At 61.4% G+C, this 12,756-nt stretch overlaps 5 protein-coding genes across 5 annotated transcripts; 2 read left to right on the top strand and 3 right to left on the bottom strand.

The window, feature by feature from the left end:
• Positions 1-3: 3 nt before the first annotated feature.
• On the top strand, positions 4-2,839 carry VPS4A (vacuolar protein sorting 4 homolog A; the record flags this gene model as incomplete). Its single annotated transcript, XM_057399924.1, has 9 exons — positions 4-172; positions 256-317; positions 646-765; positions 946-1,102; positions 1,406-1,554; positions 1,690-1,771; positions 1,865-2,084; positions 2,194-2,334; positions 2,612-2,839. Coding segments are annotated over 9 exons (1,202 nt in total), but the record flags the coding sequence as incomplete, so codon positions are not given.
• Positions 2,840-3,405: 566 nt separating this feature from the next.
• PDF (peptide deformylase, mitochondrial) lies at positions 3,406-4,354 on the bottom strand. The gene is made up of 2 exons (XM_057399923.1): positions 3,811-4,354; positions 3,406-3,727 (listed from the first exon to the last, which is right to left on the bottom strand). The coding sequence occupies exons 1-2, from the start codon at positions 4,352-4,354 to the stop codon at positions 3,570-3,572; spliced, it is 702 nt and encodes a 233-aa protein (XP_057255906.1). The 3' UTR covers positions 3,406-3,569.
• A 95-nt stretch (positions 4,355-4,449) lies between these two features.
• COG8 (component of oligomeric golgi complex 8) lies at positions 4,450-7,584 on the bottom strand. Its single transcript, XM_057399921.1, has 5 exons — positions 7,271-7,584; positions 6,778-6,985; positions 5,884-6,702; positions 4,808-4,976; positions 4,450-4,683 (listed from the first exon to the last, which is right to left on the bottom strand). Exons 1-5 carry the CDS (start codon positions 7,582-7,584, stop codon positions 4,460-4,462), a joined length of 1,734 nt encoding a protein of 577 aa, XP_057255904.1. The 3' UTR covers positions 4,450-4,459.
• Positions 7,585-7,633: 49 nt separating this feature from the next.
• On the top strand, positions 7,634-8,606 carry NIP7 (nucleolar pre-rRNA processing protein NIP7). The gene is made up of 5 exons (XM_057399898.1): positions 7,634-7,751; positions 7,838-7,924; positions 8,006-8,144; positions 8,219-8,359; positions 8,442-8,606. The coding sequence occupies exons 1-5, from the start codon at positions 7,696-7,698 to the stop codon at positions 8,559-8,561; spliced, it is 543 nt and encodes a 180-aa protein (XP_057255881.1). The 5' UTR covers positions 7,634-7,695; the 3' UTR covers positions 8,562-8,606.
• A 703-nt stretch (positions 8,607-9,309) lies between these two features.
• TMED6 (transmembrane p24 trafficking protein 6) lies at positions 9,310-11,706 on the bottom strand. Its single transcript, XM_057399897.1, has 4 exons — positions 11,323-11,706; positions 10,093-10,219; positions 9,774-9,925; positions 9,310-9,577 (listed from the first exon to the last, which is right to left on the bottom strand). Exons 1-4 carry the CDS (start codon positions 11,587-11,589, stop codon positions 9,353-9,355), a joined length of 771 nt encoding a protein of 256 aa, XP_057255880.1. The 5' UTR covers positions 11,590-11,706; the 3' UTR covers positions 9,310-9,352.
• Positions 11,707-12,756: the final 1,050 nt, after the last annotated feature.

Here is a 12,756-nt window from a genome sequence, read left to right as displayed (position 1 = left end):
GGTGACGGCTGTGGGTCTCTCCAGATGAGGCTCACAGCGACAAGGCGAAGGAGAGCATCCGAGCCAAGTGCGTGCAGTACCTGGACCGGGCGGAGAAGCTGAAGGACTACCTGCGGAGCAAGGACAAGCACGGCAAGAAGCCGGTCAAGGAGGCCCAGAATGACACCAAGGGGTGTGTGGAGGTGCTGGGCCCCCCCCCCCGACCGACCACACTGGGGCCAGTCCCGCTCCTGACCCCATGTACCCTCTCCCCAGGAGTGACAGTGACAGCGAGGGCGAGAACCCGGAGAAGAAAATGCTGCAGGAGCAGCTGATGGGTGAGGGGCTGTGCTGGGCACAGTGGGTACGGTCCTGGTGGTGGCTGCAGGGTCAGCAGAGGGGTTCCTGAAGGGCCACTGCAAGGGGTGGCTGTGGGGAGGGAGGCAGGCTGTGGGACTGGGGACCAGGGGTGTGTTGCTGGGGGTCTGGTAACCCCGGAACCAGCCTCTGTGCCAAGGGATGGTGGGGTTGGTGTGAGTGGAAGGGTTTGGTGGAGCAGAGTGCTAGGGAGGGATGAGGGCTCCGGCTGTCCCGGCTTTTGGTAGATGCTGGGAGCGTACTGGCCTGTCTCTGTGGGGCTGCATGGGCAGAGCTGCCTTCTCACAGGTGCCATCATGATGGATAAGCCTAACGTGCGGTGGAGTGATGTGGCTGGCTTGGAGGGAGCCAAGGAAGCCCTGAAGGAGGCTGTGATCCTGCCCATCAAATTCCCACACTTGTTTACTGGTGAGAGGCACGGCAGCGCCACGGCTGCTGCTTGCCCATGGAGGAGGTGCCATGGGGCAGCAGGTGGGGCAAGCGTGTGCTGGGATGTGACCCCAAGCACAGGAACGTGTGTCCCTGTGAGCCCACACGGATCTGGCCTGCGCAGGGACAGGGGAGCTGTGACACTGGCCTCTGTCGCAGGGAAGCGCACACCCTGGCGAGGGATCCTGCTCTTCGGCCCCCCTGGCACTGGCAAGTCCTACTTGGCCAAGGCCGTGGCCACTGAGGCCAACAACTCCACCTTCTTCTCCGTTTCGTCCTCTGACCTGATGTCAAAGTGGCTGGGAGAGAGTGAGAAGTAAGCTGGCAGCAAGGAGGTGTGGCTGCTGCGGGCTGGCTCCCGGCCTCCCCACCAGAGCTTGTCTGGGGCCCTGTTAATGCAGACAGTGGGTCCCATGGGAGAGCGTGGGCACTCACAGAGCTCCACAGGGGATGGTGGTCCTCCCAGCATGGTGCTTGCCTTGTTGTCAGCACGGGCTTCGCAGGGTGGGCTGGAGGAGTTTGGGGCTCCTGACCTGCGGCTGTCACAGGCGCTGGGTGTCTTTGGTGCTGTGCAGGGTTCCTGGTGGGGAACCCCATCCCTTGCTTTCTTTGTTCCCAGGCTGGTGAAGAATCTCTTTGAGCTGGCAAGGCAGCACAAGCCCTCCATCATCTTCATTGATGAGGTGGACTCACTGTGCGGCTCGCGCAATGAGAATGAGAGTGAGGCGGCCCGGCGCATCAAGACAGAATTCCTGGTGCAGATGCAGGGTGTGTGTGGGGAGAAAACAGGGAAAGGAGGGAGCGGGATGGACAGGCAGGCACAGGAAAACTGCCAGATGCCTGTATCACGCATGTCTTTCCTTGGGGATCACACTGAGCCATCTGTACTGCATTCCTGTGCAGGTGTAGGGAACAGCAGCGATGGGATCCTGGTGCTGGGTGCCACCAACATCCCCTGGGTGCTGGACTCTGCCATCAGGAGAAGGTGAGCAGGACCCGGCAGCCTCCTAGCTCCAGACCCACAGTCCTGGCAGGGTCTGGCAGCATGGGGCTCACCCCCTGCCTGCACTGCTCATAGGTTTGAGAAGCGCATCTACATCCCGCTGCCCGAGGAGGCAGCACGGGCCCAGATGTTCAAGCTGCACCTTGGCAACACCCCGCACAGCCTGACCGAGGCCAATATCCAGGAGCTGGCCCACAAGACTGATGGCTACTCAGGGGCTGACATCAGCATTATCGTGCGGGATGCCCTGATGCAGCCTGTACGCAAGGTGCAGTCGGCCACACACTTCAAGAAGGTGAGTGGGGACAGCTCCTGGCTTGGGGGGCCTGTCCTGGGGTGGTGGGGGAGCCCCATAACTGGTGCTGGTGCTGTGGCCACCATCCCACCCTGCCGCTCTGCTGCAGGTCCGTGGTCCCTCCCGCACCAGCCCTGGCACCTTTGTGGATGACCTCCTGATGCCGTGCTCGCCTGGCGACCCGGGAGCCACTGAGATGACCTGGATGGAGGTGCCCAGTGACAAGCTAATGGAGCCAATGGTCTGTATGGTGAGTGTGGTCACTGCCGCAGTGCCAGGCACCCATCCCGGTGCATGGAGGCTGGTGCAGGCCAGCAGTGCCCTGCCACATCCCTGTTCCTCCTCCAGTATCTCTGTCCCCAGGCCAAGGGTTGGGCAGGGCTGGGGAGTGTTAGGGGGCCCTTCTGCTTGCAGGAACCCCTTGGGACACTGGGGCCCATGACAGCCCGCTGGGTGGGCAGAGCTGCCTGCATTGCTTGAGGGGGGGGTCCCTACCCTGTGCCAGCTCGCAGCTGCCTGTGTTGCAGTCGGACATGCTGCGCTCACTGGCCACCACCCGCCCCACCGTGAATACTGACGATCTGCTGAAGGTGAAGAAATTCACAGAGGACTTCGGACAGGAAGGCTGAGGGGTGGGTAGGGCGTGGGGCTGGGGTGGCCCTTTCCCTGCTGCCTGTGCCAAACAGGTTCATCTTCTGCTCACCGCTCACCCAATTGCACTGCAGCACCTGGTGGGGCCCGGATGGATGGCCCGGGGTGGGGGGGATGGAGGGTATCTGGGCACGACCTGGGAGCTGATTGCCCCCCCTGGCTGCACCCCACTCTTCTTCCTGCTCTTTTTTATTTTTTAAATTAATGCTGCTTTGGGTTCTGTCTTGTTTATATGAAAATAAAAACAATCCAAAAGCTTCAGGTGGTGCCTGGTCCCTTCCATGAGGATCTGACTGCACTGGCAGGGGTCAGCTTGGCCCCTCAATTCCACCCAGTAACACACTGACTGTGCAACTGCTATGTGCAGGCAGGAGCCGCTGGGAGCTGCTGCCTGTTCCCAGGCAGAGTGTAGTGCTCTGCCCCCTCTGAGAGCAGCCCCCAGCCAAGGGAAGAGCCACAAGGGCTCCTGCCAGCTTGCCTCCCCCCCCTCTCACCCAAACTGCACGTCCCATCCCCAGCTTCACCCCAGACCACAAACAAGCCTTGGAAAAGGGGTTCCCTCTTCCAGTACAGCCCTGGCAGTGGTGCTGGAGTGGTGCTGGTTCCTAGACTCATAGGATGACTACAGGAGTCAGAACAATGAGGGCTGAACCCCTGTCTCACCCCCAACCCAGGAGCAGGAAGGGCCAGGAGCCAGGCTGAGGCTTCACAGTGTGTATTTTGGCTGTAGTAATGGTGAGTAGGAGCCCATGCAGTGCCGTGATGCCCCTCTGGCCAGTGTCCGGTGCGGGGCCCCGCTGCAGCTCTTCTCCAGTGGGATGAGGCCCGAAGGCGTCAGTCCATCAGCTCCATCCAGCTGATATTGGCGAAGGTGCGTGTGTCCATGCGGTCGATGTAGAGGATGCCATCCAGGTGGTCCATCTCATGCTGGACAACACGGGCGGCCCAGCCCTTTGCCTCCCAGCTCACCGGCTCCCCGCGCTCGTCCACCCCTGCTACCAGAGAGCAGCGGTCAGGGAGCAACCACGGCGCTGGGCGGACGCCGGGGGTGCAGGCAGGGCTGTGGGGTGCGTACCCGACACACTGACGGCCCAATGGCGCGGGACGTAGGCAGAGAAGCCGCGGATGCTGGCGCAGCCCTCGCGGCCGGTGACGAGCCGCGCGTCCACGACGCGAAGCACCGGGTTAACGAAGAGGCGGAGCGGGAAGGGCTCGATGCAGTGCGCGCTGCGCAGCGCCGCCGGGTACCGCTGGCAGAGGGCGGGGGGCAGCTCGGCAGCGAACACCCGCAGCGGCACACCGAGCTGCGGGGCGCTCAGCCCCAGGCACGGCCCGCGCCGCAGCCCGGCCGCCAGCGCCGCCGCCAGCTCCCGCAGCTCGGCGCCGCCCAGCAGCTCCGGGGCCACGGCGGCGGCGGCCGCGCGCAGCACCGGGGCTCCCACCTGGCAGGGGGCGGCGAAGGGCGGCGCGGGCGGGCCCAGCACCCTCCGCCGCAGCGCCCGCCAGTACGAGCGCTCCCGCTGGGCCCAGCCCGCGGCGTCCCCGCACCCGCGCCCCGCACCGGGCCCCAACACCGCCCGCGCCGCCCCGCGCCGCCCCGCTGCCAGCGCCGCCGCCATGCGCAAACCCCGCCGGGCACGACGGGCGGAGACGGCGACCCCTGCCGGCGGGGAGGACCGAAGGGTGTGACGGGGTGACGCGGCCCAGCCCCAGCCCCAGCCCCGCTACTCCGCGGTCGCTGTCGGCAGCGGAGCCCCTTCGGGGGACCCCTCCTGCCCGTGTGCAGGCAGGGGTGTGGGCAGGGACTCGGCCTCCTCTTCTTCCTTCGGGCGCAGAGGCTCCTCCTCATCTGGTGGAGCCGGCAGCAGGGAAGCCAGCGAGTCCCTCAGAGCGACCACGTTGATGCGGCCCAGGTGGCCGAAGCGCTGCAGCTGGGTTGGGGGGACGCCTGCCAGAGAGGGAAAGGGGGGCTGGTGGGAGCCTGTGGGCAAAGGGAAGCCCCACAGAGCCGGGACCAGCAGAACTAGGGGGCAATGAGGCTCCCCACTAGACACAACCCCCCGGGATCTCACCCAGTGCTTGTGCGATCTGTGCTGGCGGGAAGAGGACCTGCAGGCAACGGTTCAGGTAGGGCAGCAGGTCATCCAGGAAAGCCGTGCAGAACTGGGCAAAGAGCTCCTGCTCCCGCCCGCTGAAAGCTGCCTCCTCCGCACGGTGGAAGGCCAGGATGGTTTTAGTCACCTGGGGTGGAAAGCAGAGCTGTTAATACTCCCCACAGACAACCCTGCACGTAAAATGGACGCTCCTTTCCCACCCAATTGTACGAAGTTCAATAGGGCTCAGTGCCAGGTCCGGCATTTGGCCCACAACCACCCCATGCAATGCTCCAGCTGCGGGGAAAAGTGACTGGAAAGCCGCCCACAGAAATAACCTGGGGGTGTTGGTCAACAGCAGTTGAACGTGAGCCAGCTTGCGTGGAAGTGGACAAGAGCATCCTGGCCTGTATCAGCAACACTGTGGCAGCAGAGCCAGTGAAGTGACTGTTCCCCTACACTGGGGACCAGTGAAGCTTCACCTCAAATCCTGTGCTCAGTTCTGGGCCCCTCACTACAAGAGCAACATTGAGGTGTGGAGCAGGACCAGAAAAGGGCACCAGAGCTGGTGCAGGGCCTGGTGCACAAGTGTGATGGGGAATGGCTGAGGGACCTGGGGGGGGTCAGTCTGGAAAAAAGGCTCAGGGAGGACCTCATTGCTCCCTACAGTTGCCTGACAGAAAGATGTAGTGAGGTGGAGTCGGTCTCTTCTCCCAAGTAACAAGTGATGGGACAAGAGGAAACAGCCTCAAGCTGTGTCAGGTGAGGTTTGGACTGGAGATTAGGAACAATCTCTTTCCCAAAAGGGTTGTCAAGCACTGGAACAGGCTGCCCAAGGAAGTTGTGGAGTCACCAGGACACGGATACACGGCACTTAGGGACATGTTTAGCGGTGGTTTGGCGGTTACCAAGCTAACACTTGGCCTTGTTGATCTTAAAAAGTTTTTTCTAACCTAAATGAGTCTATGATTCCATCCTTCCAGTACTCAGAGCAGGACAAGCCTGCCCCCATGTCCTCCTGGGACAAGGCACAGCTCTATCCCCTGGCACCTCACCTGACCAAGCGCATCCTCCAGGCAGGTGGTGACATCCTGTGCCAGGGCGATGGGGCAGCAGAGCCTCAGGTCATTGAAAGCGACGAGGAGGCTGTTGAGGAAGCAAGCGAGGGGTGGGAAGTCCAGCAGCACCATGGGAGGCTGCAGCGTCCCTGGCTGGGCCATGGGCACCGGGACCCCCGCGCTGCCGCCCAACACTGCTGGCGTAGAGATGAGAGTGTAGGAATTCATCTCTTCCTGGAACTTCTCCACTGCCTCTTCCACCGCCTTCCTGAAAGCGCTGGTGGCCACATGCTGGAAGAGGGGGGCCAGCTGCCCGCGGAAATCGGCCCCTACCCGGCTGAAGGAGAGGCCGAAATACATGCACTGCCCTAGCAGTGAGTCCAGGCGGCCGCCCACCCCACGCCGCAGGTCGCGCTCCAGCGTCCGCAGGAACTCGGACACCTTCTGCAGCACCCAGCTGTGGAAGATGGCCCCCTCGTTGAGGGCCTGACCCTCGGCGGGCAGGAGCGGCTCCTCATCGGAGAAGATGGCGCGATACTGGGTGATGATGTCGAAAAGGTGGACGCGACAGGCTTCGATGGTCTTGGTGATGTGGAAGTAGGGGTCGTCGTCGGGGATGGAGGCCTGGATGGAACGCAGCCACGCATCCCGTGCCTGCAAGAACTTGATGCGCAGCTCAGCCTCCGTGAAGACATCCATGCGGCGCAGGTAGCCTATGACCCGCAGACAGGCTGGAAGCTGGATGTTGGTGCGGAGCTGCTGGATGAGCTGGTTCAGCATCAGCTGGGTGCACTGGCGCACTTCCTCCACAATGCCCTGGGGTGGGACAGAGACCTCAGCCACAGGAGCTGGGTGCAGGGTGGCACAAGGCAGGGGCAGAGCAGATCCTACCTGGATCACAGGAATGGTGCTGTGCTTCCTCTCCAGCCGTCGCACGTAGGCAGCGAGCTCCAGCGCCTCCTCGTAGTAGCCGTTGCGGACGCAGGTGTCCATGAGCTGCGGTATCTCCAGGATCTCCAGAATCTCCGTGTGCCGGTTCAGCGTCAGGCTGTTCATGCGCCGGCTGCAGGCGATCTCCTCGGCATCACGCATGAAATTCCTGCGGGATCAGGGTGGGATCAGCACGAGGCTCTCCCCTGCAGCAGGTAAACCCCGGGACCCTCACACCCTCCATTATTTCCCCTCAGTCCCATCCTTCCCAGCTCAGCACCACCTCCCTCTCACTCCCCAGCCCAGCCCTCCACTGCCCCATGGCTGCCTGTGCTCCGTCAGACCCTGTCCCAGCCTCCCTCCATCTCCCCCCGTGCCCTCACCGCTCCGCTCCCCGCCACCCCCGGTGTCCCCGAGTCCCCGGCGGGCTCCCCCCCGGTGCCCGTTCCCGCACCGGCAGGCGTCCTGCAGCGCGGGCAGGCGCTCCAGCAGGCTCCCGAGGCGGCTCTCGATGCCGCCGAAGCCGTGTCCGGCGCGGCCGGTGCACTCGGCGGAACGGATGAAGGCGCGGTAGTGCTCGAAGGCCAAGCGGCGGGTCTCCGCCCCGACCCGCGCCCGCTCCGCCGCCAGCCGCGCCGGCTCCCGGCCCAGCTCCGCCAGCCCCAGCGCCGCCAGCTCGGACACGTAAGCCGCGAGCTCGGGCCCACCGGGCGCCGCGGGGCCGCGCAGCCAGGCCAGCAGCCGCGCCTCCTCCGCCGCCGCCGCCATCGCGCCGCTCCAACGGGGCGCCGCGCCACTTCCGGCCCGGCACTTCCTGTTCCGACGCTCATTTCCCGTTCCGGTGGCTCCGGTGGGGTCCCGCGTGTGCGGCGTGGGGCGATGCGGCCGCTGACGGAGGCGGAGACGCGGACGGTGTTCGAGAAGCTGGGGCGATAGTGAGGGGCCGGGGGCACCGGGGGGGTGGGAGGCGGGAGGGGGTGGCGGGGGGACCGGGTGGGCCTCACGGCGTGTGTCCCCGCAGCATCGGTGAGAACATCCAGCTGCTGGTGGACCGGCCCGATGGCACCTACTGCTTCCGCCTGCACCGCGACCGCGTCTACTACGTGAGGTGAGGCGAGGGCCGGCAGCGGGGCGCCGGGCAGCGGGTGCTACCCCGGAGCTGCTCCAGCTCTGTTCCCGATCCCCGCAGCGAGAAGCTGCTGAAGGTGGCGGCGAGCATCCCCCGGGAGAGCCTGACGGCGCTGGGCACCTGCTTCGGGAAGTTCACCAAGACGCAGAAGTTCCGGCTCAGTGTCACGGCTCTGGACTTCCTCGCGCCCTACGCCAAGGTGGGAACCGGCCCTCGGCAGCCCCCGGCCCCCGACATCCCCCAGCCCTTCATCGTGCTGTGTCTCTCTTGCAGTTCAAGGTGTGGGTGAAGCCGGGCTCGGAGCAGTCTTTTCTTTACGGCAACCACGTCCTGAAGTCGGGCCTGGGCCGCATCACAGAGAACACAGCTCAGTACCAGGGAGTGGTGGTGTACTCCATGGCTGACGTCCCACTGGTGAGTGGCTGGTGCGGACCCCGTGCTTCCCAGGGCGGGAGTACAGGGTTGGGGGGTAAACTCTTATCTCCTGTTCATTCAGGGCTTTGGGGTGGCTGCCAAGTCCACGCAGGAGTGCCGGAAGGTGGATCCCATGGCCATCGTGGTGTTCCACCAGGCTGATGTTGGGGAGTACGTGCGGAACGAGGACACCCTCATGTAAGAGGACTCTGGCGCTCCAAAGACTCAAGTGTTCCTGGCCAGTGCAGGACAGTGTCAGTGCAGCAGTGTCACAGGGAGCCCACTCTGCTTCTGGGGTATGCTCTGGTGTGATAGGGCTGGGAGCCACCAGCACACAGCTGCATACTCTGGGGGAGCTGCTACCTAAGTGAGGAGCTGCTCCGCAGGCACCTGCCCCTGCTCTCAAATAAAGCCTGTTCCTTTTTCTAAAGTGCCTGTTGTTTAGGGCAATGTCTCAGAGGCGATCAGCCTTTGTCTGTGGTACATACCTCTGCCTTCCTTAGGCAGCATGATGCACTGGGGTGAGGCAGAGGGGAGAAACTGCACATGTAGTTCTGTAGAAGAGACTGGGAGAGGCACACAGCCTAGGGCTGGGTGAACAGGCTGACCACTGAGCTGAGGAGAGAGAAGGAGAGGGCAGGCAGCTGCCTGCAAGGCAGGACTTGCTTTGTGCAGGCTTGCAGAGGGTGGACAGAAGGCTGCTATCACGCCCCAGATTGGGTGCCAGGGGTTCTTTATTAAGTGCCTGGTAGAAAAGACATTATAGGACACCATAATGATGGGTAGGGAGGTAATAAACTGACCTAGCACACAAAGTCCAGTGTTGTGCTTTTCTTCTGTTGGGGTGATTTCAGCCAAGGGAGGGGCAGGGGAGCTCCCCTTCCTCAAAACAGGATCCGGCCTTTCCTCCCTCTCTGTGAAGGGTCAGAATTAGCTGTTAGCGCTGTCACCAAGCGCTGAAGGCACTGGTCCTTCCCACACTGTTGGACATTACTAGCACTTCTGCCTGCTGGGGGCTTGCACATTGAAGAGGCGCTTGAGGAAGTAGAGCTGCAGCACCCCGGAGAGGACAATGGCACAGCTCTGAGCCATCGACCACCAGTTGACGTAGTTGTAGTTGGACTCCAGGAGGAAGGAATCGGATGTTTTCCGCATCCGGGCAAAGTTGTAGAACCGCCACATGTGGAAGATGTGGAGCTGCAGTTTCTGGGTGCTGACCTGCAGGAGAGGTGGGTGCTGAGCAGCTGGGCTGCAGCAGAGCCTGGGGCTGGAAGAGCTGCTCTTGGAGCTCTCCCTGTGCTCAGCATTAACTTAAAGCTGCAGCTCAGCCAACAGCAAGCGCCCTTCTTGGTTCCCTCGGGAGAACCTGCCCATCCCCGCGGCATTGGAGCACTGTGGTCACCTTCACACTCACCCCAATTGCCTCCAGGGTGTCATTCAGCTCTTTCCGCTCTTCTGGCTGCTTGTTGTCTGTGTCGAAGGCATTGTAGTAGACACCAAAGTTGAGATACACCTGCATGAAGCCCAAGTGGTTTTGCTGGTTGTTCAGGCACAGCTGGTAGAAACCTGTGGAGAGAAATGGGGATTGTTGTTCCCTGAGCAGAAGAGCCACTGCCAGGCAAACCCATCCCCAGTGCTTGACCCTCATCCTCCCCTGAGGAGGGAGATGTGATCAGACTCATAACGCCCCTGGGAAATGCTGGCTGCCTGGGAAGGACCAGGGCAGCGAGGACCTTTCTCCTTGGTGAGGAAGTTGATTTGTCCCCGCACATGCTGGGAAGCACCAAGCTGGAAGCCACTGGGGTCGCTCGCTGTGACCAGGATGTTCCTGCTGTTGCCGATCCCTGTTGCACGCTGGACCTGGAGGCAGAAAACACCCAAGCGGCATTCATGAGCCTGATTCTGAGCTCAGGGAACAGACAGGAGCCCATAGGAGCCCTCCTGTGCAGGGCAGGGGCCCAGTGTGGTCCAGCCTCTACTGAGGGTTGTTTTGGGGTCCATGGGGAGCTGCCCCCTCCATTGCTGTGAGCTGGGGCCAGGAACAGCCTCCAGTGACATGTAAAAGAACCCCAAACCCCACAGCTCTGGATGATAAACAGCAAGGCTCCCAGTGCCCGCTCATGGTGCTGCAGGGTCCTGAACACACCCCGTGTCTCCTCCCCCCTGTACCTATTCCATCTCCCTGCTGCCTGGATGGGGTGCTCCTGGCACGGCTGCAGTGGTGGGAGATGGAGTTGTGCTGAGCCCCAGGGCTGTGCCATTCTTTTGTGGGGCTGCTTTGCTGAGGTCAGAGCCAGGGGGAAGCTGTCACTGCTGGGCATGGCCATGCTCTTGCTCTCCTTCAACCAGCCTAGTGTAAACAGGTGATAAAAGGCTGTCGTTTTCCCTTCGGGAAGGGAACAGAGCACGAGGACAAGTACATAGGGCTGTGCCTGAGACCTTTGTCGTGCCTCCCAGCTGCAGCTCAGAGAGACAAGGGCCGTGCAGCAGCCTTCAGCCAGCCCAGCAAATGGCAGAGCTCCCCCAATGCCAGGACACCCTGCAGCTCTCTGCATGCTCAGTCACCACATCCAGAGCTCTCACTACTCCTTTAAAACAGGTATTTAAAAAAAAAGAAATGTGATTCATGACAGAAATTGCCTAAAAAAAGTACAGTCCCTGAGGTGGAATACCCAAGCGACTGAAACCACTCCTGTCTCAACTCAGGATCTTCCCCATGCAAGGCAAACCCCCTCCGTCCTGGGGCTGGTGGATTTGGAGTTCAGCCTCAGTTGCCCTTCTGCACATAAGCCTGGTTCTAGGCCCATGGTGATGGAACTCCCACTGCAGGACCTGCAGTGCCCTCGGAGGAGGCAGTGGCTAGCACTGCCTGTGGAGCTGCAGCACTGGACTAAGCCAGCATAGCCATTCACTGACCTCATCAGCAGCTGCACACCTTCCTGGGATGCACCTCCAAAACTTACCTCGTAGTTGAAGAAGAAGTTCCCATTCTGGTGTGCAAACTGCCAGAAGCATTCCATGGTGCCGGCGGCAATGATGATGGCAAAGTCATAGCGATCTGCCCCATGGAATAGCGGGTCCTGGCTGGATGTGCTGAGGGGCTCAGTCCTGGGGCAGCCAGCGGAGCCCAGCAGAGCCAGGAACACCAGCAGCAGCATCCTGCTTCCCAGCCTTCTGCATTCCCTCCAGCCAGGGCAGGAGCGGGGACTGGAGGTGTCAGGGATAATCATTAACTTCCTCAGAGTGGCACCTTGGCAGGGCCAGGGCTGGAGTCGGGGGAATGAAGCACCCTTGAGATGATCTTGGGGAAGAGCAGGGGCTTATCCAGTTCACCCACATTAGAGCTCACCCAGATGAACCCTCTGCAGAGGCTGTTGTGAAGAAGCTCCACAGTCACCAGCAACACTGATCCAGTCCCCAGCCAGCCCTGCTCCTCACTGACCAACGCTCCACCAGTCTGTATCCTGTGAACAAGGAAATTAAGCAGGAAAAGTGTTTTACCACCAGAAAACGCACACAGGCATAAAGTGGGTTTGTGGGGGGATGTCCTTCCTCCCTGGCTCCTCCCTGCCTTGGCTGCAACAGCCTCCCTGCATAGCCAAGAGCCTGGTGCAGAGAAGGGAAGTATGGGTGAATCCATCTTCTCCAACTGGGCACAACCAATGGGCATTGCCTCACAACAGCAATTACTGGTCCAGCTTGTGGCTCACATCAAGCCTCTGCAAGTGCAGGGTGTCCCACCCACGGCTGCTCTGGCCCCAGGGAACAGTTTTACAAGCAGGCGGCAGGAGGAAACACACAGCCACAGCCAGGTGCTGGGGCAGGCTCAGTCCAGCAGCTCCTGCTGAAGGACAGAAGAGAAGCAGGTGTTTCCAGACAGGCTTCTCCCAGCCCCAACTCTGCAGGAATGCTGCTGGGAGAGGCTGCTTCTAGCAAATACTGCCGTGGCTCCTCAGCCTTTGACTTCAGCAGAAACCTCGTCCAGACGCTTCTGCCCTATGCAGCACCTCTGGGCATCACTGTTCTACCCCAAACAGCGGCTGACACAACAGCTCAGGAGGCAAAGGGAAAGCCCCATGTTCCTGACGTGCTGCCTGCCCCAACTGCCACATTTCCACCCATATGGTACAAGCTCACACTTACAACTCAAGCCGGCCAAGAAAACACAAACTTTATTTATGGAAGACTGGTAGTACATGAGCTCTGGCTTCGGCTGCTGGATATGCAATGCCCTGGGCACCCATACGCTTGCAGGGATTGCATACCAGCAAGAAGTGTCAGTAAGATATGGCCCAACTTTTAATATAGGAACAACCAACAGTTAAATCCTAAGATACACAAAATTATATTTTTTAAAGCCTCAAAGCTGTGAGGGAAAAATTCTCACTCCTAGGCTC

Source organism: Pezoporus wallicus, unplaced genomic scaffold, assembly GCF_028554395.1.
Source record: "Pezoporus wallicus isolate ANWC-B61680 ecotype Strahan unplaced genomic scaffold, APGP_CSIRO_Pwel_v1 contig_448, whole genome shotgun sequence".
Classification (NCBI taxonomy): Eukaryota; Metazoa; Chordata; class Aves; order Psittaciformes; family Psittacidae; genus Pezoporus; species Pezoporus wallicus.
Note: the sequence above shows the minus strand (reverse complement) of the source record. Positions and strands in the feature narration are given on the sequence as shown.

Excerpts from the sequence above, each read along its gene's own strand:
- PDF (XM_057399923.1), bottom strand. The coding sequence starts at position 4,354 with ATGGCGGCGGCGCTGGCAGCGGGGCGGCGCGGGGCGGCGCGGGCGGTG. Across the intron at positions 3,728-3,810 it reads TTGGGCCGTCAGTGTGTCGG|GGGTGGACGAGCGCGGGGAG; the intron begins GTACGCACCCCA and ends CTCTGGTAGCAG.
- COG8 (XM_057399921.1), bottom strand. The coding sequence starts at position 7,584 with ATGGCGGCGGCGGCGGAGGAGGCGCGGCTGCTGGCCTGGCTGCGCGGC. Across the intron at positions 6,986-7,270 it reads GCGCTGCAGGACGCCTGCCG|GAATTTCATGCGTGATGCCG; the intron begins GTGCGGGAACGG and ends CTGATCCCGCAG. Across the intron at positions 6,703-6,777 it reads GCACCATTCCTGTGATCCAG|GGCATTGTGGAGGAAGTGCG; the intron begins GTAGGATCTGCT and ends GTCCCACCCCAG.
- NIP7 (XM_057399898.1), top strand. The coding sequence starts at position 7,696 with ATGCGGCCGCTGACGGAGGCGGAGACGCGGACGGTGTTCGAGAAGCTG. Across the intron at positions 8,145-8,218 it reads TCCTCGCGCCCTACGCCAAG|TTCAAGGTGTGGGTGAAGCC; the intron begins GTGGGAACCGGC and ends TCTCTCTTGCAG. Across the intron at positions 8,360-8,441 it reads CCATGGCTGACGTCCCACTG|GGCTTTGGGGTGGCTGCCAA; the intron begins GTGAGTGGCTGG and ends CTGTTCATTCAG.
- TMED6 (XM_057399897.1), bottom strand. The coding sequence starts at position 11,589 with ATGATTATCCCTGACACCTCCAGTCCCCGCTCCTGCCCTGGCTGGAGG. Across the intron at positions 10,220-11,322 it reads ACTTCTTCTTCAACTACGAG|GTCCAGCGTGCAACAGGGAT; the intron begins GTAAGTTTTGGA and ends TTCTGCCTCCAG. Across the intron at positions 9,578-9,773 it reads ACACCCTGGAGGCAATTGGG|GTCAGCACCCAGAAACTGCA; the intron begins GTGAGTGTGAAG and ends CCTCTCCTGCAG.